General features: G+C 36.9%; 1 protein-coding gene across 2 annotated transcripts in view; it reads right to left on the reverse strand.

Moving 5' to 3' along the window:
- LOC112156107 (inactive ubiquitin carboxyl-terminal hydrolase 53) overlaps positions 1–21,899 on the reverse strand; it is a 34,246-nt gene extending 12,347 nt beyond the window's left edge. Inside the window, exons 1-12 of one of the 2 annotated variants that reach the window (XM_024288268.2) lie at positions 21,442–21,899; positions 20,887–21,196; positions 13,753–14,382; positions 10,773–10,865; positions 10,464–10,598; positions 7,916–8,026; positions 7,459–7,541; positions 6,022–6,106; positions 5,769–5,915; positions 3,676–3,825; positions 1,800–1,968; positions 939–1,085 (exon numbers count right to left, since the gene is read on the reverse strand). In XM_024288268.2, coding sequence (XP_024144036.1) covers positions 939–1,085; positions 1,800–1,968; positions 3,676–3,825; positions 5,769–5,915; positions 6,022–6,106; positions 7,459–7,541; positions 7,916–8,026; positions 10,464–10,598; positions 10,773–10,865; positions 13,753–13,893 — 1,261 coding nt within the window. In that variant the 5' untranslated portion in view covers positions 13,894–14,382; positions 20,887–21,196; positions 21,442–21,899. Of the gene's footprint in view, positions 1–938; positions 1,086–1,799; positions 1,969–3,675; positions 3,826–5,768; positions 5,916–6,021; positions 6,107–7,458; positions 7,542–7,915; positions 8,027–10,463; positions 10,599–10,772; positions 10,866–13,752; positions 14,383–20,886 lie in introns of both variants that reach the window. The other variant, XM_024288269.2, reaches the window with a different exon arrangement.
- Between the last annotated feature and the right edge of the window lie 460 nt (positions 21,900–22,359).

The following is a 22,359-nucleotide window of genomic DNA, read 5'->3' on the forward strand; positions in this document are numbered from 1 at the left end:
ATCTGCATTTCTGAGTATCTACGTATTCAAATCACATTGGATCGGAAAACCAGATGCTTGAAAAGGCTCAGGCTAATGACTCACTACTGTATCGCCGATACATGTGTTTTGGTTTTATTAGTAAATGTTAAAATACTTTACTACTTTACTGTTGAAATACTAGATTTTGGCCCCATTCATTTTTTAGATGGTCTCTACTGCTGTGATGTCACCATTTTTTTTCCCACCGAGTACGAGGTGTGTGCATAAACACAAAAACAACAAAAAACTATTAATCCTTCGTAGAACAAAGTGGAAATTTCCACCATCACAGGCATTGAAAGCCTTTTAACCTCAGTTTACACAGAAGCATCTCTTTCTGCCTCCCTCCTCACCCCTCCCAATCTGCGAGGCACCAAGCAGCTGCTGAAGATGTAGGCAGAGGTGATTTACCGCACATCGTTTGGATGATGTATACGATAGATTTTCTGCTACATAAGGGGGAGAAGGAGGGGGAGGGAAACACGGCGACACCTTTCTCCGATGTTTGTCTCCAAACACTTAACCAGTTGTGTTACTAGACACTGGGTGAAATTTACAGACTAACCCAAAAAAAACACTGCAATATTTTCGGCAGATTTCAGTTCCAAAAAGCAAATATGTAGACTAATCTGAGTCGTGAAAGCTGCAAGCGGCTGCTGACATGTTTCTGTCCCTCTCAGCAGCAATAAAGAGGAAAAAGGCAACAATGAACAGTTCAAGGGCAGTCATAGCTTCACACTGCTAGATAATAAAAACTGGGCTTCCTCTGTCAGATATGGCAACTCTTTGCAAACTTGTACTCTAAAGAGATCTGATTTGCATCTCTCAAAAAACAAAACTTGTCTACAATCAGAAAATGCGAGATAATCCGTTGTTTGGTTTATTTACATATAAAAAAATGGCTTTTGTTTCGTTACCTGGCCCCCGTCCTCCACTGGTCTGAGCGCTGCCCCTGCTGAGAGTGGAAGAGGTTTTGTGTTTGTGCGTTTCGTGGCCCAGCACAGCCTTCAGATTCTCCCTGGTGAGCTCCAGCTTTTTGGGCAATAAAACCGGAGACTCGTGACCTGCAGAAAAAGAGGATAAGAACCGCATTTAAATAAAGCTATTCAAGGCAAAACAAGCTGATTTGCATAGAAAAAGAAAAAAAAACACTCAGAATCAAAACAAACCCTGTTCCATTAGTTGGTGCAATAAAAAAAACAGAAATAAAAGTATTTATTAAGTAGAAAATAAAGCAATCACCTGAAATCTAAGGATAGTTTGAACGCAGTAGCTCTGACCGGTTCCTAAACATCCTAAAACGTAGCCGGTTGTGATGAACAACTGCCCCAGCCTGGGGCATGGCCAGCATGATGGAGGAGGATCTTTAAAACGGATAAAAACCTCTCCAACCACACAAATCCAGAGATGAATAATCCAATGGGCAGAGTCATTTAGCTGGTAGCAAATTATCCGTCAGCCCGACAACATGTGTAAGCGAGAGAAATGGAAATAAACAGCCTCTATTTAATTATTTTTATGGTTTTTTTTCCAGAATGTCTAAATTATGTAAATAGGTGGGCATTTTTTATAAGTTAGGCTACTGAAGAAGCCCTGATTTTGGAATGAAACTACAATAAAATCAAAAAATATTATATTTTTAAGCAGAATCTAGAATATTTAATCTTTAAAATGCATGTGGGATGCCAGATCTCAATACGAAAAAAGAAAAAAGAAAAAAAAGAAACAGAAATCCTGCTTGTCAACACATTTAGGTGAAACCAAAGACTTCATTTCACCTTGCACGTCTCCATTGACTGAAGCCTTGTAGTGGGAATGGCTGATGTTTTGCATTGAGGCATCTTCTGTGGTGATGGCACTCCCATCAAGGTTAGAGTAAAAAAGAAGGAGAGGTTGGAAGTGGTTTTTGATACATTTAGTGACCACGTCTTTCCACCTGGAGCCAACCTACAAAACAATATAAGAAAAAATAGATTTTTCAATAGAAAAGTCATAAAAAGTTAAAATTTTTTTAACATTTTGCTTAATTTTTCAACAAAAAAAAGACTAAAATTACAATTTTAAACCTCACCAAAAGTAATTTAACATCAAGTTGTATTTTTTTTTTTTTGCCACAAAAAATAAATAAAAATTACACAATTACATTAGTTAACTGAAGTGAGGAGCACGTCTCGCCGTTAAGGCGCCACAAAGGCGGGCTGCAGGCTAACAGATGCTTGTGTACTCCTTAATTAAGCAAATGACAGGGGAAAGAAGGAGAGGAGAAAGTGGGAGGGAGGGGGAAATAGCCCCAACAACCAATGCAAATCAAATAATGTACCTAAATTTACAAAAAAAAAAATGTTTTTTTGGTTTACTTTTTAATAAACTCCTTATAGTTGATTTTTTTTTTTTAATTCCCTTAAGTTTAGAGGAAAAAAAACTCTAAAAGTCAGGATGCTGCTGCAGTCATTCAATAGTTTGGCGTTCCAGAAAAGGCAAAAAATGTTGGCAAGTTTTCATGCAAGTATGGATTTGAGCGGACGCCTCTTTATCTTGCTCGGGAGGGGTTTGCCCACGCAGCACAAGCAGCTCGTGCACTGACGCAGAGCCAGCCAGCCACTGCAGTACAGCCCCCAAATAAATTGGTGCAAACGGGAAACAAAAGGCATTCCCGCATTCACTAACTCACTAAGAGAAGATTAAAAGATGCATGTGCACACATCCTCAATAAACAACTTTCTAAGTAATATTATTATTATGTTTTTAAATAAAATAAATGTTTGAAAATCAAGAAAAGTCATTCACAAACAGAGAATTAGCATTTATTGGGGGAAATATTACAAAAACATTAAGATTTATAAGCTGTGGTTGAATATGTTGTAAGAATGGTAATAAATCCATCATAATCTAATCAATAAGGCTAAACAAGATGATTTAAAAAGGAACTTTTTTTAAGTAAAAAGAAACTTTTTGACCACCAGAAAACAGTGTTTATTGGTAGATAATCTAAAAATCGACTTCTAAGTTGCAATCAGAAGCTAAAAAATTTAAGGTATAATGCCTGATGAGGTGTCAATTATCAGAAAATTACACAAAGCTTCTGTAAAATCCATTAACTTTTGACAATTGACACCTCAAAGGGCATCATCCCACTTACACTTATAAGAAAGAAAGACATATTAAATCAATTAGCGCCTTATTTTCTTATAAATCATTTTTCATAAGACTATTTGTTACAAGGTGTGACAGCTACTGAGCCTGGGTCGAGGTCGCTCTGCTGCAGCTGGTTCATAAAAAACACGCTAAGCGTCACGTAAAGTGGTAAAAAACATAATTTCAGAGGAAAATTGCTTTTTACTGCTTGTTTTTGTCCAGATGACAAAACTAGAGCACTAATAGTTTCCAAGATCACTTTTTTGCAAGAAATATTCATAATAAACTCGTTAAATGTGCATTAACGAATACTTTCTTTCATTAATTTATACTAAATTTATTTATAAACACATTCTCCAAGTTTCTGTTGTTTTGTTTACCAAAAAAATAAATAAAAGGTGCAATAATATATAACAATAATTTAAACAGGACTTATTTTTCAGGTGTCCTTTATCACTTTTTAATGGCCAATCAGACTTGAGTATTCACCCAGACCCTAGAATAACAAATGTATTTTACCTCTTTCACAGTTGCGTCATCAAAGAAGATCCATTTGGAGGATTTGGTATGAAAGGTAAAGGCACAGTAGTGGCGGCTGGTGTAGCAGATCATCCCCACGAGATGCAGCTCCGCCCTCTTGGCGTGTTCATCGGTGACACGGTAAAAGAGCTGCACGACAGACAGATGCACAAAAAAGTATGAATACATTGTTTTTTATTGGTATCAAAAGAGGAAAGAAAATGGAAAAAAAAAATCACTATTTCTCAACAGACACTCGTTTGTGTTTTCTAAATTTGACGTCTCGTCTGTAGAAGAACACACTTCAAGGCAGCATGGAGGTACTTTTAACACCCACAGAGTCACATGAAATGCGTCTTTGTGGTACAGGCTGTTAATGCGAGGGTGGGTCTGACTTTTCTTTTTTCTTCTCCTGATTGTAGCCTTTTTCTTGACCACTCTTCTGAACAACTCCAAGGCAAAGAGTCAGATAAAGAGGAAAAAAAAAAAAGAAAGTTACATAAGACGAGTTTGTCCTGATGTGAACTAGACTGAATTTTGCTTGTAAAGAGAAACCGCACTGTAAAAAAGGCGCAAGAATCCCTGAGTGGAGAAACTGTGAACATAAATGCAGAGGAAGTCTTTAGTCTTAGTAGATCAAGAGAATCCAAACACATGAAATCCTCCTTCAAGCATGTTTTCTTTTTCTTCCCCACTTGGTCACTCCGTCGGCATGCTCACTCACACACCCGGGCGCACAAAAATGAGGGGCGGGGCTTTCTCAAAGAGCTGACCGAGGCCAGCGTGAGCTTTTTGATCAGCAGCAGGAGCCAACTGGGCATTGGGTGTTAACTGCTTATGCAACAGACCAGACTTAGAGGGAAATAAATCCCCACTTTATTTCCCACATATGTTAAATTGCACCAAAGTAAAACCGCCATTAAACAGACTTAGAGCAGTTCTGCGTCAATAGAAAAGAAATAAATAAATACGTTGTAACAATTTGGTTTATTTTTGACCTTATGTTTAGATTAAAGACTCACTCAGATCTTCTTTTGATCTATTGTACAAGTGTTCCCTTTTGAATATAATTTTTTGAGCTAAGGCAAAAATGTGTCATTTTCCAGGACAGTTTCTGTAGTTCTGTTGGTGCAGAGTAAGCCCACCCTCATTTCCCATCATCGGTTTACATACTTTCCTCCTAGTTTAACCTCACATTTAGCAATATTGGAGCAATCAAATCATACAGTTCTGAGCACATCCGATTCACGAATCAAACTCAACGACTCGCAGATCAAACCACAATTCTTACTTTTTAATATAATGTTGGTACAGTTGCAAAGAATTTGACTGGATCTAATAAATTTAAATACATTTTAAATCACCATCATTTATAACTTTATTTGGAACAGAATCAACAAAACTGATAAAAGCACCAAGATTAATATATAAAGATATAAATCTCAAGAAATGGTATTTGTCACTATAAACAAGTTTTGTTTTTTTGCAGTAACATAACATAAAGAACCTAAAAATTGCTGTTGTCTTGGATCATTTAGTAACAAATCCTGAAACTGTTTAATAGGTTTTCCATCCTCAAAGTTCTGCAAAACTTTACGCTCTAAAGCATTTCATATCAAGTTGTTGGAATAATGTTAATAACAAACTGTTGAAGAGTAAACACTGGAGCTAAAGCTACGGTGTTAAAGCAAATTGTTTTTTTCTGAACTTATGTTAGTAAATTAAAATTCAATCTAATCGTTTAAAAAAAAAAAACACAAGTTTTACTTTAAAAATGGGAAACTTCACCGACACTTCATTTTAAAAATCCAACATTATTTTGCATTTCAGAGCAAAAATACATAGTGCCTCAGTTGTATTTTTACTACACTACTATATTTTCAAAGATTGCAAAACAGCGATCTTGGACGTTATAAAAACTCAAATTTTCCTATTTCAGTACTTGTTTTAGTACTATTCACAATGATTTCAATAAAGAAATACTCAGTAATGTAATTCTAAGCTCAATTTTCTGATACATGTTCTGCATAATCAAAAAAGAACAAGTCAAAAAACAGAACTTCCATCAGAGTGAATCTGTAAAGTAAACTCACCGCAGAAAGACTGAGATGATTCCCCAGAGAGCGGATCACGTCTTCTGTGAGATCCGACTGCTCAGAGTCCCACACAAACCCGATCGTGACGATTTCTGGGGAGTTCATGAGGACCTGTCTGATCCTTATCTTCTGACCACAGTTGCTCTAAAAAAAAAAGAGAAAACACAAGAGTTCCAAAGCATTAAGAAAAATAAAGAAAACAAAATTGATTAGACTTTAAAAAAGTAAATTCCAAGAAAAGTCGACTTACTGGACAGTTTCGAAGGTCTCCGATTGTACTTGCTACCTGTAAAAGTTCTCCGAAGGATTCATCTTTGCGCTGCTGCATCTGTTCACTAAGAAGGAAGAGAAAACATCCCGTATGTCAGAAGAAGAAGTCCCGCAAACGGACCGACATGCAATAGTTCAAAATGAAAAAGTGAGGAATGTACACCCACTCCAGTGAAAATCTTTTTTTGCTGTTTTCAACATGATCCTGTAGATTCTTTTTCAGATTAAAACTGCGTTTTTGAGTATTTCTTTTTTAAATTGTGTTAGATAAAAACTGGATGTTCGAAAAAGCTCAGATTTATGATGCAGCAAATCCCAGGAGTGAGACAAAGTCTGCTTTAATTCTAAATCCTCCACCTACAGACAAATAGATCCATCAACGTCTTCATTTTCTAAACTGTACAGCTGCTTATCTCTGATATTGCTCGCCTTTTTTTTTTTTTTTTCTACGCTAACATTAGCTTGAGCTTATGACATGCTCGTCGCTAACGAAAGAGTCAACAAAGGCCTGATGGGAAAATTTGCAGAGCTAACAGTCCAGTCTACAATCCAGAGGAGGATTTTAGAGAACCTTTGGGCTGTGAGAGGCTGTAAGCCAGCAGGTGAATGAGAAACAAAGGGATGATGGGATATCAGTGGTGGCTTACTTCCAGACTAACATTTCCAGTGAGAACTTAGTCTCAAAAATTCTGATAAACTCCTGCTGAAGTGCAGAAAAAATGCCTTAAAAACGACACAAGTTTGTTGATTTTGGCAAAAAAAACTGAATAATCAAAATTAAAAGATCACCAGGTATGATTTTATTATAGAAAATATTTATTGTTGGAGGGGGGCTTTAAAGATCGACGATTAAAAAATCAAAACAATGAATAAAAGAAAAAAACATTACATATTAGAAATTAGAACAAAATTCCAGAAAAAAATAATAATTTCCAGGAATTAAAATCAAATTACAAAATTAATAAATATGATTTGCACCTCAGGGCCACCGTACTTTTATCCCACAACCAAACTTGACCCTGATTATTCCAGGGTAAACAGATTAGTTTGGTAAAACTGATTCCTGCAGATGTGGAGGTTAAAGGTTAAACAAATAACTTACTCAACTATATTTTTTTGTTTTATTGCAAAACCCCTTACTACACATTTTATTTTCTTGTTTAAACTCTCAAAGGTTGAAACTTCAGAGCAAGATTGCAAAAGTTGCTGCGTGTTCCAGCAAGGGACCACTATATTTAATAAGTTCTATTTCTTTGTTTCTATAAAATCCAAAAGTTTATGGTACAGATTTCTTGTTCTTCAGAGGACACACAACAATAAAAGAAAAAGTCAGCAGAACCTGAAAATGCTAATATAAACATGAAAAGTGTCGATGGAGTGTGAAGAAAAAGAAGAAGACAAAGCATCAGCGCCTTACCAGAGTGCAGTGGTGGAGATATAATGTACCAGCTCTGTGAAAGGCAGGGGGTCGGAGGATGCCCCACAGCTGCGACACACAGACTGCAAGACAAAGAGGGTCCGCGATCAACGAAAGAGACGGGGACGGAGTCAGTGACGGGTATCGGAGCCAAAGGGCAAGGGGGCTGGTTGTTAGGCTGTGCTGGAATGTGTGTTTACACCATCCGATACATCAGACTCTGCTGCTTCAGCACTGCAGGATCCCACAGGAAATACCCCGCATTTTCTACAGGGGGCAACCTGCTGTCATAACATGATGGAGTGGCTTTTTATTGTCTCAGGCAGTGATTCATGTGCCTCAGTGTGGTACTTTTTTTTTTTCTTAGAGCTGGAAGTGCTCAGATTATCCATAAAACCACAAACAATAAGCAACAACAGGTTAACTAAATAAATGACAATTAAAATACTTCACTGACCTGCTCATAAAGTGACATTGCAAACTTCTGATGTGTGATACAAGACGTCGACGTGCAGGAATCCGTCTCCTCTGGAACAATGTGCAGGTGGATTCTTTCCAGAATGTTCTCCTGTGACAGAACAGAGAATGCACCAGCGGGGACAGAATAAATTACTTATGACTTTCTTTACCTCGAAATAGAAAACAAACAGCAAGAAGGAAAAAGATCGGCATTTTGGTTCATTTGAAATCCATTGTTGCTGTTATTCTGACCACATGACAGTGAGATTATGAAATATTAAAACTGTATGGAAGCAAATGTTTTGCATTCGAGTGCATCACATGTGAAATAAGTGAGGTCAAAGGTCGGCTTAGGATGAAGTTATGAGCCAATAAACACAAGTAGGACGCAAAAACAAGTAATTGTCATGTCTTAGGAATACAATTTCTATGGAGAAACATCATTTTTACACAATTTAGTTCTTAGTTTTCTCCTCTTACTCGAGTATAAAAAGCTAATTTGGACGTTACGGTGGTAGCGTCTTTTGTGAATATGAGTGATAAAATCCCCACTTCAAGCCAATTTTCTACTTATTTACACATTTTGTGTGTGAAAGTCTTTGTTTTGCTTTGAGTTTTGAAAAATGCTTTAATAGTTGCAAAAGAAAGTATGTGAACCCTTTGAGAGTACGTCAACTTCTGTACAAAATAGACACATGATGTGTTTTTTTTTATCTTAATCTAAACCACGATGGAAAAAAACATTCCCTATTTAAGTGGGTTTTAATGAACACAATTTTGTGTCCCATTTGTGCATAAAAGCAACTAATTCCAAAGGGTTCACATATTTTCTCCTATTTGAAAAGTGCTTTATAAATAAAGTTTAACAAATAATTTCTATTCTTTTTTCATCTTTTACAGCTCCACTCGAATGAAAATGGTGTTTTTAACATTTTCTTGTAGCATTTTTCTCCTGATGGAAGACACATAAATTAAAGATTAAATTACATTTGTGGTGAATCAGGAAAAAACTAAAGAATGTCATCTCTGATGTGATGTAGAAACTAAAACTGAAGGACTAAAGTCTCACTGCTCCATTCTGATACATCCACTTACAGACAAATAGATCCGTGAACGTCTTTAGTTTTCTCGTCCAAATGAGCATCTGGCTAAAAACTATATAACTAGATAGCTTGAATATTGCTCGCCATTTTTGTAAACCGCGTTGCGCTGAGAAGCACTTTTCTTCACGTGGGTGCACTCAAAACCACGACATTTAAGAGACATTTAACAGACTACATTTACGAGTAAGTAAGGACTTTTTGTTGTAGCATGACCTTTTTAAAGTTATAAAACTGTTGTTGTTATGTATATTCAAGCGCTGGAAGCTCCGCGCTAACGCAATTATTGGTGACATCATCAAACGAAAGTGGCGTCCGGATTATGAGACGCTCATTTTCATAACTCTCCGTTTTGGAGGGCTAAATGAAGGGGAAGGGAGAAGGGGAGTATTCAGATTGGGCTTCACAGTCCTGCCCACAACTCAGTCTTAAGTTTCTATAAAATCTTTGTCCTAGAAAGCGACACAAGTTTGTTTATTTCAGCTAAAAGAAAATAGCATTATAGGGTTCCTACAAGTTTCTTTGAGTTAAATTAAAGACTGTTTAAGACCATGCATGTCAAAAATTAAGACCAATTTCTCAGTCCATTTCCAATTTTATCATCTAAATTGTAGATTCTTATTTTGTCGTTTGTGGTCGTGTGGCGGGATACTTTCGCGCTCTTCTTTTTTCAAATCAGTAGTGGGCATTACGGGTATTAGTGCATACAAATTGGTGGTTCCCCTGCTATTTATATACATCATTTGATCAAAATAATTGAACATTTTGACATGAAAAGGAGACGTTTCAAGCAGCACAATTTTTAAGGTTCAGGTATGAAAATTCAAGACATTTTAAGGTATAATTCTCAAATGTATAAATTTAATGCTTTAAGACCCCACATGAATCTTGAAAATGCAGGAATTGAGATGATTTTAATATAATACTATACTTCTGATGTATAAAACAAATCAATCAAATTTACGACCCCTTATTGTGTTGACATTTCAGTGACATTCATGACATTATGAGGAAAAATGAACCCATTAACATTCTTCATGATTGTAAATCAATCCATTTAAAGAAATTATTATTTGTGGGCGGAGCTGGAGTTGACATATTATTTTGTCAGTAGAAACTGAAAAATTTTCAAGACTTAAACTTAATTTCTGGACGAGGCTCAACAATGACGGCGTGAAATCTCTCCGGATACATCTGTGCTGGGTTTGTTTGGGTATACATTTTCGTGCAATGCAATATGGCAAAGCACAGACGCCCGAGCACAAACATGAGGCTTACATAACATGTCATGGTGATATGAAGCACCACAGTGGCAGGGGTTGATGTAAACGGAGGGAAGAGGGGGGACAGAAGCTCTTTCCGTGACCTCGCCAAACAGTTTGCCGCGTTACACAAGCCTGCGCGCACTTCTCCCTCGTGACGCCCAAAGTTGCCACGGGAACTTACGAAGCACTCGGCAGCGTCGTCCATGAAGCCCAGCTGGAAGCGCTGCTCGTCCTTAAAGGTCTCTGCCAAGGCGTGACGCAGGTTGTCAGAGGGCAGCGCCCGCTCTCTGCTTTGCTGGAACTGGGAGAAAATACCCTACAGAAGGGAGCGAGAAGTGGCTCAGACATGGACAAAGGCGTATTGTGTTTACTGGAAACACCGGTGTCACAATCACTGCTCAGAACACAGGCTGGAAATATGACCAGCACACATCCAACAAGAACACAACATTCACTCTTAGTGCTTATCCATAGAATATGCAGATCTCACCTTTAATGCACAGAAAATGCAGGAATCTCCCTGACAGAAGTGACCTGGTAGTTTCCTCAAGCTTCGTCTGAAGATGTCCAGATGCCATAGTACCTAACAAAAAAAAGCTTCTTGCTTAGGAAAACATATTCTATAAGATAAATGACTTTATACAAGAAGTGTGTCATTATGTAAGAGAAGCAAACATCCAACACTAAATAAAAAAAGCATCTCCAAGGTCATAAAAAAGAGCAGCGACAAAGTCAGCATTTCCTAACAGCCAAAGGTAATGATCATCTTCAATCAGCTCATCGCTTGTCTGAACCTCTGAGTCACCCTCTTCTTCAAGAGTGACCCAACAGTGACTGCTGCTCTCATTTCTCCCGCCAGTCCGCTCCCCAGTGGTCAAAGGAAACCTTCAAGAAGGTTTTTTAAGCAGCTGGAAGCCGACAAATATAGACAGTCATTCAGCTTGGAAATTTCCAGTTTTGAAATGGTCATGCTCTGAGGAGGGTGGAGTATTCCCAGTAGTCCTTAAGGAGGACAGTTTACATTTACATGGCCTAAAGACCCACTCCCATGAAAATCACGTTTTGGTAACATGTTCTCAAATGTGTTTTCTTTTTTTAATCATTGTGAATCAGGAGTAGACAAAAATAACAGCTGGAAAAAAAAGAGTGTTTACAGCTCCACTCCATTCTGATGAATCTACTTGTAAACAAATGGATTCATACGTCTTTGTTTTTCTAGTACGAGTTTGCATCTGGCTCAAAACTGTATGACGGGATGCCTCCAATATTGCTCACCATTATTTGTTGTACTTGTAATGTTCGGTTGGGATTGAAAGGGGCTGTAAGCTAGTGGGAGAGTGTAGGCAGAGAGATCTCAGCAAGGGGAAAGGGTTGGTCCCGCCCACAACTCAGAGGCAAATTTTTAACCAACTACTGCCGCTCTGCAGAAACTATGTCCAAGAAAACTACTTTTTTTTTTTTTTTCAATTTTGGCTAAAAATGGTATAAACTTAGAGCAGGGCGATAAAAAAATCTAATCTGATTTTTTTTCATTCCAAATTCGATTTTAATCATTTCCCCCCCATATTTTTGTTCTCTTTAACAAAAGTTACAAATGACAATAATTTTAACAACTATTTCGTTTTAACATTTCTTTGGAAATTTTTATGCTCCGAGTTTGAAGCCACAACCCGATGACCAAAATCAAATTTTGACTCCGTCAAGTTGTCCAGTAGATAAAAGAAAGTCTAAACTTATTTTTACTGGACAAATTATCACATTATTTTACTAAGACATTTACACAAGTATTATGTTTTTAGCTCAACATAGAAGAAATACCTTGAGTGAAGTTGAGAAAGCCTTTTGGTGAAAGACGTTTAATAAGAAAAAAAGGAACCAAGTCCCCTGGTCTTTTTTGACCTACATTTAATTTTCTCCATTTGTTTAAATGTCAAAGTAAGGAAAATAATTTTAATTTGGATCCATTAGTACATTGATGCAAGTATCCAAGTTGAGATTTTATCAACCGTTGATTTTATTACGACAGTAGATCCCCTGTAAATGTTCTAATACCACACTCAAGTCTGCCATTTCTCCAACGACACAATTTACAACCATTACTTAAAGTTAGGGTTCAAATAAGAGTAACAAAATATGATTTGAGTAGTTAAAGTTGTTGGAATAAAGTTAAACCTTTAGAAAAGCGCTACTCCTCTCTTTTACCTCTAAAAAGTGTTTTATATTCATCATGTCGACACATTGTGAGGCAGGAACCGAACCTGCGACCTTCCAATCATAGATCAACCTCTGCTCCAAAGCCACGGGCAATCGTCCTGCTTGACAGGAGCAGCAGGGTTATAACACACTGTGGCCCTACTGGTCCAACTTACTTGGATTCAACATTTTTGTGATAATTTAAGTAAGTAACCAGCTTTGGATTTTTGAGCTTCTCACCTTAGAGAACAAGCTGAATTGTATGAAACATGGAATGACAAAAAAGACGTGACACTCAAGACTGATTTAAACCTGGACATCATGAGACTGAGCACTCTGTGGCAAAACTTTAGATGTTACAATTCAATAGTAGTCATTGTTTTTTTGAGAGGCAACAACAACAACAAGAGTTGAGAGATGATCTGTTGAGCCTCTTGAACGTGTTAAAAGCTCCAATGACCGTGAGGCCCCGTTGTTTCTCACAAGGAACTTGAAACACACCCCTAAAGCATTTCTAGACACTTTGGAATCTACCAAATGAATGGAATTTGCCTCAAACAAACACAGACTAATGAGTAAAATCTTTCAGGGAGTTGTTCTTTCCTTGTGAAAATAGACCGCAACTCCCCAACGAAAATTCAAATTTTACCCCACAGCAAAATTTTGGTTCTTTTTTGGAATTTTCCTTTCGACTTGGCATAAACTGCAGGTTTTTACTCACAGTGTTGAGGTAGTTGACAAGAAAACTGTCTTGGAATTAAGTATTTAACCCTATAAGACCAGAGCTTTAGATACAGTCTTGACATTTAACGTAATAAGAGGAAATCGAAGTGGAGAAAAGCAGTCTTGCATCGCTAAGCAACACTTAACAGTAGTGACGTGTTTACGAAATTCATGCAAATCAACTGATTCTGTCGTGGAGAAAAGCAGATTTTTGTAAAGTCAATATGAAAAGCTACTTTTCCCCATGTTAAAATCACCCGATTCATGTCAAAGATTTACAGTATATCTAAGAGATTTTTTATTAGGCGTCACTGACGGCATCTTCAATGTTAAATCTGAATTTTGATGCATCAAAAATGAAAAATTATTTCAATCTACTAACCTTCAACTAATACAGAATAGTTTTTTTGTTCTCGAGCCTTAATTAACTCCTTTAGGAATCAGGATAAATACTTAATAAAATAGTCACAATTCATAACATAGCAGAAATTCCTCCACCGAACAACCAAAATAAATTTAGAATCAAAGCAGACTAAAAAATGAGAACGTCATACCTGCACGGCGCTGTTGAGGAAGCAGCTGTTCTGGCCCGGTTCATTTAGCAGTCCTTTGGTGGGGGCCAGTGACAGCATGCTCCCCGGCTGGTAGGACTTCCCCAGATTGCCCCGCTTCTTGAAGAACTTGACCCATGCCATTGGTTAATGGAGTCTGCCTTTCGACAGGTGGGATAGTCAGAGGGTTTGGAGCGACGCCCCAATAGTTCCAGGCTAGGTTATCCCGCGAGCTGTAGGAGCCGCCCTGCTGCACATGGGCTTCTACACCCTGGGAGCAGCTCACCAAGAAGCTGGGTTCGTCTTGAAATCCTTCGACTTTAAAAGGAGGTGGCAGGCGGTTAAAAAAAATATATAGAAAAGTTCAGTCTTAAACAAACGGCCAAAAAAATTAAAGTCCAAGTCTTTGTTTGGGTGAACCTTTGGTAAAAAGTGGTTTTCTTCTGTAAAAAAAATTCTGTTTGAGAATCCAGGAAAACAGCTGAACCATTTTATATCACTGGTCAGAGCTTCACAGTTGCTTCAGAACTGCATCATTGCAAAAAAAATAATACATTTGCTCCATAGTTGTGCAGAATTTCAGCAGCTGTAATCAAATCTTCACTCCAGGAAAGATCGGAAAGTAAGTCCCATCTGTTAAAAAAAAGAAAGAAAATATGACAGAAAAATTACAGAGAAAACACAGATATTTGTGAAAAATGTCTACTTTTTTATGCATTTCTTTGTTTATTTGCTATATATGTTTAAGACTATTTTTGTTGCAGTAAAACTGACTAAAATATGAAATCTTAAACTTTTATTTTTAGAGACAAATCATGCAAATGAGGCTAACACATTCCCTCATTTTTTATCGTCAAAATAAATATTTGTATACTTGGGGTTCAAACCAGAAGGAATTTTCCCAAATTGAAAAGTTAAAGATTTTAAAGTTCTCTCTAAAAAATGTGTGAGCTTTAAACTTTTTTGTGTGTAAGAGCTCAAAACCCAAACAACGAAACCCTTCTTTTGTGAAAGTCTCAAGAACCACAAGTTTCAGTCTAAACCTGCTCGACAACAACGGCGTCGTGGAATCTGAGGAATCCCACATGGAAGCTCGAGCGGCTGAAGTGTCACTTCACAGAAGTTAAAGCCACAACCTGATATTGCAGTATTTGCTCAGTGGCAGCAACACCATCTTCACGTGATTTCACTAAACACACCAAATGACCCAGCCTCTGTGTTGTGCAACCCGGTTGTGTACTCTTAGCCAGAGCAAACACCAACAGCTTAGAGTTGCTCAAGAGCTGTTTTCAAACCAGTTTCAGAACAGCAGGAAGTTAAGTGATTCACACAATGACATCAGTAGTGACGAGACACACAGCAGCACATGAGGACGTGCTGGAATGAAAATAAACACCCACTTACTTTACCGAGACGTATGACTCCATGTGTCAGTTCATTTCAACACCAACTAAAAGGCCACAATGTACTATAGTTTCAATTACTCAAGAAGAGGCCAACACTTTTGCTCCATTTGATTTAAAACTCATACTTGTGGCTGAGAACCAGTGACTGTACATGAGAACTGGACCAGGCAAGTGTGACATCACCCATAGAAAATGACTCCAACAAAATTAAGTTAATTCGGTCACTATTTTTTGCAATGTGGACGTTACTATGTTAGAACCACAAATTATCAATAAAAAGTGATTGGTCCAAATTATCTATATCGACGTTTCTATGGTTACCACTCTCACCAATAAGGATTTAGCTTGCTGGAAAATAGACTTCTGTTTTTCAATAGAAGTCTATGGGATTTATTGGAACCAGCGGGTACTTTCTATTTGAAACACAAGGGAGGAGTCACTCAGTCCAGTTCTCTTATACAGTCAATGGTGAATTTGGCAATAATGTATTTATTTGTTCCCCCCCAAAAAATGAAACCAGGAAAATGATTTCAATTGTTAACCATGACTTACTGGGAGGAATAATGCACAATCCCAACCATGAGGGTCCTGGAAAAATTGCTACTTTATACTCAGTAATGTTACAACAAAACAATTTAAATTAAAAACAGATCCCTTCTAATCTATTCCAGCTTAATGGAGATATGAAATCTTTTGCTGCTTTGTTTAGAAACCTGCGTGTAGAAAATGACTCAGCTGGCTGGTGACAAATTTGTCCAAATGCCAAGTTTGCATCATCGCCTACTATAAGCCAAAAACGGATTTTGTTAACTAACTTTCCAAGTTCAAGATGACATAATTTTATTTTTCCTTCAAAAACTTGATCTTTTTCATTTAATTAAAAAAAGAAATGCTTTATGTGTGTCTCAATGTAAACAGCTTCTGAAAACACAACGCCCTTTTGTGTTTGTGTAACGCCGGTTAAAGCCCCGAAATCTAATAGCATGAAAGATCTCAGATAAAAACATAACTTTGCTAATCCCATGTAACTGCTTCAGTTTTTCTGGTTCGCTTGTGAGGACAAACGCACATGCCGTGTTCAGTTCTCAGGCACAGATGATGTATCAGAAGCGCCGCATCATTGTTCATGTGGGTCAAAGTGCAGCCAAATGTAAAATCTGTAAGGTAGGACTCAGAAAACTCAAACACACGTCTAAAATAATCCAAGTTTGAGGCAAAAAAAACACTAAAAGCTTCATTTTTTTGCAAAAAAAAGAACATCTGGATTATTTTAGACTGCTTATATGAACAGTAACTTGAAAGTTTGAGACCAAAAATTGGGTTTCTGTATTACATGATCCAAAAAAATGGTCAAATAAAGAATATTTTAAATTTTTACAAATAGCTTTTTGATTGTAAATTTGAATCAATTCACTTTTTTTTTAAATGACACTTCTATTAAATATTTTTTGCCAAAAATGTAGAATTTCTCTCTGTACCTGAACAAATATAAACAGTTTTTACTCTGTCCTCTCATGCGCTCCCAACAGGAAGTCCAGCCTTCCGCTGTAAACCAAAACTTTCTCTGAATTGTCCCGACCAGAAATGAGTCCTTTCTTCCCCTTATTGTCAAGACAAAACTCCGGTGTTACCTTCAGGGAGTCAGCCAGAGTGTTAAGACAATCTGCGAGCTTTCAGGAGGCTGTGAAATTAGCAAGACTGTCATCGAATTTGATGTGAAAGCAGACTAAAGCCAAGCCTTGAACCCATCTATCAGCAAAAAGTGGATGAATTGCCCCATTAAGAAAGAATCAGTTGATCTTCTTTATGCTCCAAAGCCAAGAACTGCTGAGAAATCGATCTGATTTTTGCCAACTCATGCTAACAGAGAACACCACCAGAACACGCCAGGGAGAAAAAGTGCTTAACACATGGCTCTGATGAAAGAATTTAGCTTTACAGTCTACCGAAAGGATGAAAGATAACAATCGTGCATAAAGTTAAAGTTTGAACCAATTTCTGTACTTTTGTCTCTCCCTTTCCCCCTAAAGATCAGGATGTTTGCATTTTATATGCATTTCTTGAGGATGTCAACACCTTTCACATTCTTTATAAAGGGGTATTTAGTAAAACTTTGTCCTGATTGACCTAAACTCTGAAGAAAAAAAAAATACAGATGCTTTAATCTTTTTTATGGAACGTTGCTTGATGAAAATTGTGTTTTTAACATGTTTAACAAGCTCAAAATTGCATTTCTGAGTCCTAAAACATGACACATATTTTTAATTTAGGTTAGAAATGGCATAATCACAATTAAAAGACCACTGGGAAGACTTTTAAAATATATCTGAGTTGGTCTTTAAATTCATTTTAGTATATTTTCTAAATTTAAAAACAAGAGGAATTTATTAACACCTGATGTGATGCAGTGAACAGCCGACAGTTGGGGGAATCAAGAAAGACTTGTAAGGAAGAAAAACATGTTTTTGCAATGATAACTTGAAGTTTTTAATTTTTCCAAATAGTTTGAGTAAACATTTGTCACAAATATTTACCCCCAGGCCCTTATACAGACTTTCCCTTTTAAATGTTGCAGAACATCTGTGATTATTGACCACATTTTATCCTCCTGCTGTATGCAAAGTTAGTAATAGACAGCTGGTAGCTAATTCTATGAAAATTCAGTCTTCTCATTAGCCTCCTAAAGTAAGCAAAACAAACACACTAGGGTGCACTACGCCATAAAAAGTAACCTAATCAAGCTACTAATTTCACTTCCATTTGCTTAAAAATAACTCCTCTAAAGCAAAAAGAAAGTTAAAAATAGTGCTCAAATTTGATTTTAAACTGTTTTTCAAGTAGAGTACAATTATTTAGTTAACTTAAAATGAGAAATGTGTGCAAATGTAACATACATGTGAAAAACTAGAAATTTTGAGTGAAATAGGGTCACAAAAAAACTGCACTCTCAGTGTCTGCGGTCTCCTTAAACGGGTTTAGTGTTTGGCTTTCTACTTCCAAATTCACAACCTTGTCTTTGGAGGAAAAGGAAATTAACACTGCTTTCCATGTCTTCATTTAGCATTAACAACACATGCTTTTAGTTTCAAATGAGGTCATGCACACTTTGAATAGGTCTGACTCATGAGTTACACATCATAATGGAATTAAATTGTCCTAATTTCCACTTTTCCTATGCTTTTTTTTTTTTTAGTGTTCATCTATTTGCTGGGACTGGGCAAAAAACACTCCAAAGTTGTTATAAAACTCTAACCGGTAGCAAAACATAATCACCCAGCCTGCTTGACCCTTATAAGAACAGCTAAACTTCATAATTGCTTGATTACGTGATTCAAGGCTGCATGCGGCAATGATTATTTCCTATGTGGGCTTCCTGTGAGAAAAGTGCTCCTCGCTACTGCATCATGGTCACTGAAACTGCTCAATATCAGTCTTTTGAAACTGAACAGGTCACCCTCACCAAGCTGAGTCACAATCTTATGTCCAACACAGGAAAAGGAAGAACAAAAAGGCACAGTCCAGGATCTTAAACTGTGTAAAAAGCATGGCTGAAAGATAACATCCTCCCTCTCTACTCCTAAAATTGCTTCCTCTGTGTTTTAAATTTAAGAATAGCTTGCCAAAAGTCATTTACCATGATAATGGAAAAATAAAAAACAACAAAAAAAAAACTTTTAAATAAATCTGTCTTCAAACTTACTATAGAAGTAAAAAGTTTCCTTGGGACCTTTCAGCGAAAAGCTGACCACAGCCTACCACCTTCCAGGTATTTCCAAGACTTTCATTCTGGGTACGCTTGCACAACATGCTCACAGAGTTAGAGACGCTAAAACTGGTTCTTCAGCATGCCTCTTTGTAGTCCTCAGCACTAGTCAAAATGTTCCAAAAGAGTCAACAATGTGAATGAAACTGATGATTGCATTATGACTGTGCTTTAAAAAAAAACTGGGGAGGGGGGTCTTGAATGGAACATCATTGATTCCACGACGGAGAAAGTGATTAAAAATTCCTTATAACTTTTGTCAGTTGAACTAGTTTTTATGTTTTAAATGAATTAATTACAATGACTAAATAATTGCCAGTAGATACATTTCAATTCCTTTTTGACTATGTTTTTACAGAATTAATAAAAATGTTCCAAACGCATCAGCAATATAGATGGAACTGATAATTGTCTTATGACTGCGGTTTTAAATAAAGCCAGGGAGGTCTTGAATAGAACTTTATGGATCCCAAACCTGGAAAATGTATTAAAAATATCTAATAACTGTTGTCAATTTAACTATATTGTGTTTATTTAGTTCTAAATTAATAATGAGTAGTTAAAATGACTAAATACAAGCCAGCTAACGTATTACAATTTTTTTGTGTATTCATCAAAATGCTATGAAAGCATCAATGAATGAGGAGATCACTGTATTATGACTGTGGTTTAAATAAAGCTGGGGAGGTCTTGAATAGAACTTTATTGATCCCACATTGAGAAAACTAATTAAAAATTCCTTATAATTGTTGTCAATGTAACTATTTTTATATACATTATTCAGTTCTAAATAAATTATTTGAATTTGAAAGACTAAATATAAGCCAAAAGAAACATTTTAACTGTTTTTCTGTCTGTGTTTTTCGACATTAGTCAAAATGCTCAAAAAGCATCATAATTGTGCATTTAAATAAAGCTGGGAGGTCTTGAATAGAACTTTATTGATCCCACATTGAGAAAACTAATTAAAAATTCCTTATAATTGCTGTCAATTTAACTATTTTATACACATAATTCAGTTCTAAATAAACTATTTGAATTTGAGGCACTTAAAATGATTAAATATATGCCAGCAGATGTATTTTAACTGTCTATCTGCCCTTGTGTTCTTCAGCACAAGTCAAAACACTCCAAAAGTTATCAACAAAAAGCATGAAACTGATGTTTGTATCATGATTGTGCTTTTAAATAAAGCTAGGGAGATCTTGAACAGAACTTTATTGATCCTAAAACGGAGGACATTGATTAAAAAATTCCTTATTTGCTGTCAGTTAAACTAATTCATATACATAATTCAGTTCTAAATAAAGCATTTGAATTTGAAGCACTTCAAATAACTAAATATATGTTTATATACGTATTTTAACTGTTTTTCTGCCTGTGTTCAGTCAAAATGTTTCAAAATGAGGAGGAAACTAATATTTGCGTTATGATTGCGCTTTTAAATAAAGCTGGGAAGGTTTTGAATATAACTTTATTGATCCTAAAACGGGGACATTGATGAAAATGTCCCAAAAGCAAATTAAGTTAAGTAGACTTTGTATTAAATTAATTGAACTTGAAGTACTTAAAATGAATAAATATATACATGCATTACAAATGTTTAGTTCAATAAAATGTTTAAATAAACGATTTAAAATAATTGTAATTTAGCGTATTTTTGGTAACAGCTTCGCTTTAAAAAAAAAAAAAAGAAAAAGCGAATTTTAATTTTTATAAGCAGGTATTTTACACCTTTTTCATTTTACCTCAACATAACTACTCTTTAAAGTGTTTTGGAAACTTCCACTCAATGCTTTCGAACCTGCCCGGGGGATGCTAGCTAAGCTAACGCTAGGCCTACCTGTGTTCACCTGAGCTCCAGGTACGCAGGCGTTTCCGCCCCACGCAGCGACTGTCTGCCCTCAAAACACCCGGGGAAGAAAAGTTGCCGTAAAAACCGACATTAATTTTAAAAGAGACACTCACCTCTTGCGGGGGTAAAATAGTAGCGGCGGCGATATCCTCCTCTTTGATATATAAAAACAAAAGTGTTACTGTTGTTGAAGAAGAAGAAGAAGAAGCGAAGCGGTCTGCTTGTTAAGTTGTATTTCGCTGTGTGGGAAAGTACTCCGCGCGGAAACTTCTCTCTCTTTTTTAGCTGGAGTTTTTTTCTTTCTTTCAATGACTTCTCTTCCACCTTTAATTTCCACTCCGGACGCTGTGTGTTCGCGACGCCGCTCCGCTTCCGCCGCCACTGTGAGCAATGCTCGCTCGGTCGACCTCGGCACCTGAAATACTGGATTAGAGATGTTTTCGGAGCTGGGGATGTCAAGCCCCGCCCCCTTTTACACTGTATGTGCTGCAGTCTGCCATGCTGCTGTACGCCGCTGCCACGGCGACGGCGCGCACGTACACACACGCAGTTTCCAGTTTCCAGCAAACATACAGCTGTTAATTTCTCTTTTTTAACCATTTTTTCCTCCCTCTGCATGGCTTTGTGCTCTGAAATCAGGTCTGCTTCATAGGGTGTGAAATATTTACCTGCATGGTTACCCTCCTCAGTGACAATTGTGCCACATGATTATGACAGCAGAGAAAAGTCATGCGAGGCTCCTGTTACCCTAACACCATCTGCCTGATCCTGTTACATAAAGAAAGCAAATGAAAGGAGTGAACTGCTAAAGTGTCTGCCCCCCACCATTTTTTTCTTTTTTTTTTTTAATCAGCAGCTTCAACCCTTGAGTGATCTTAAGATTCTGTTTAAGGAGTGTAATGATTATTTCACTTAATCAAATTATAGTCCTACGATTTACATTCTTACAATAAACCGCTTATATCGATATAGGAAATTATAATTTGGATTGAGACATGTTGGATTTATTTATTTTACTATAATGTAAAAATGTCTATCACTGACAAGATAGCAACAAAAGTCATTATTTCTCAAAGTGTGAATACAGCAAGTTTATTAGTTCAGAGAGGAACAAAGCACAGCTAAAAGTCCACAAAGCTAGATCAGGGTCAGACAGGCAGAGGTCAATCACAAACATGGGATCATTCAAGAAGAAACTACAGTTGTCAGGGTCCAGGCGAGGGTCGGGGCAAGCGGCAAGCTATCAGAGATGAAGCAGGGTCAGAAAAAAGGGCAACAGGTCCAGATAGAAATGCTCGGTAATGCAGGCAGAGTGGCACAAACAATACTTCGAAACTCTTTGAGGGTGTATTCATACAGGACACATTTAGTTTGCCTAAAGTGAACCAGAGTTCGTTTCCCCTTATAATCTGGAACACATTTTCAGTCTGAATACACCCAGGCGACCCTGGTTCTAAAAATGGCAGTTGATCACTTTTTATCCTCAAAAGTTAAAGCCCTGACATGTTTAGTGGCTCATGAAAACTTTTTTTCCTCTTGTTATTCTTTTAGAACACTTGATTCATTAAAGGAAGTAGTTTGGAGAG

The sequence above is a fragment of the Oryzias melastigma genome, linkage group LG18 (assembly GCF_002922805.2).
Source record: "Oryzias melastigma strain HK-1 linkage group LG18, ASM292280v2, whole genome shotgun sequence".
In the NCBI taxonomy this organism is placed as follows: Eukaryota; Metazoa; Chordata; class Actinopteri; order Beloniformes; family Adrianichthyidae; genus Oryzias; species Oryzias melastigma.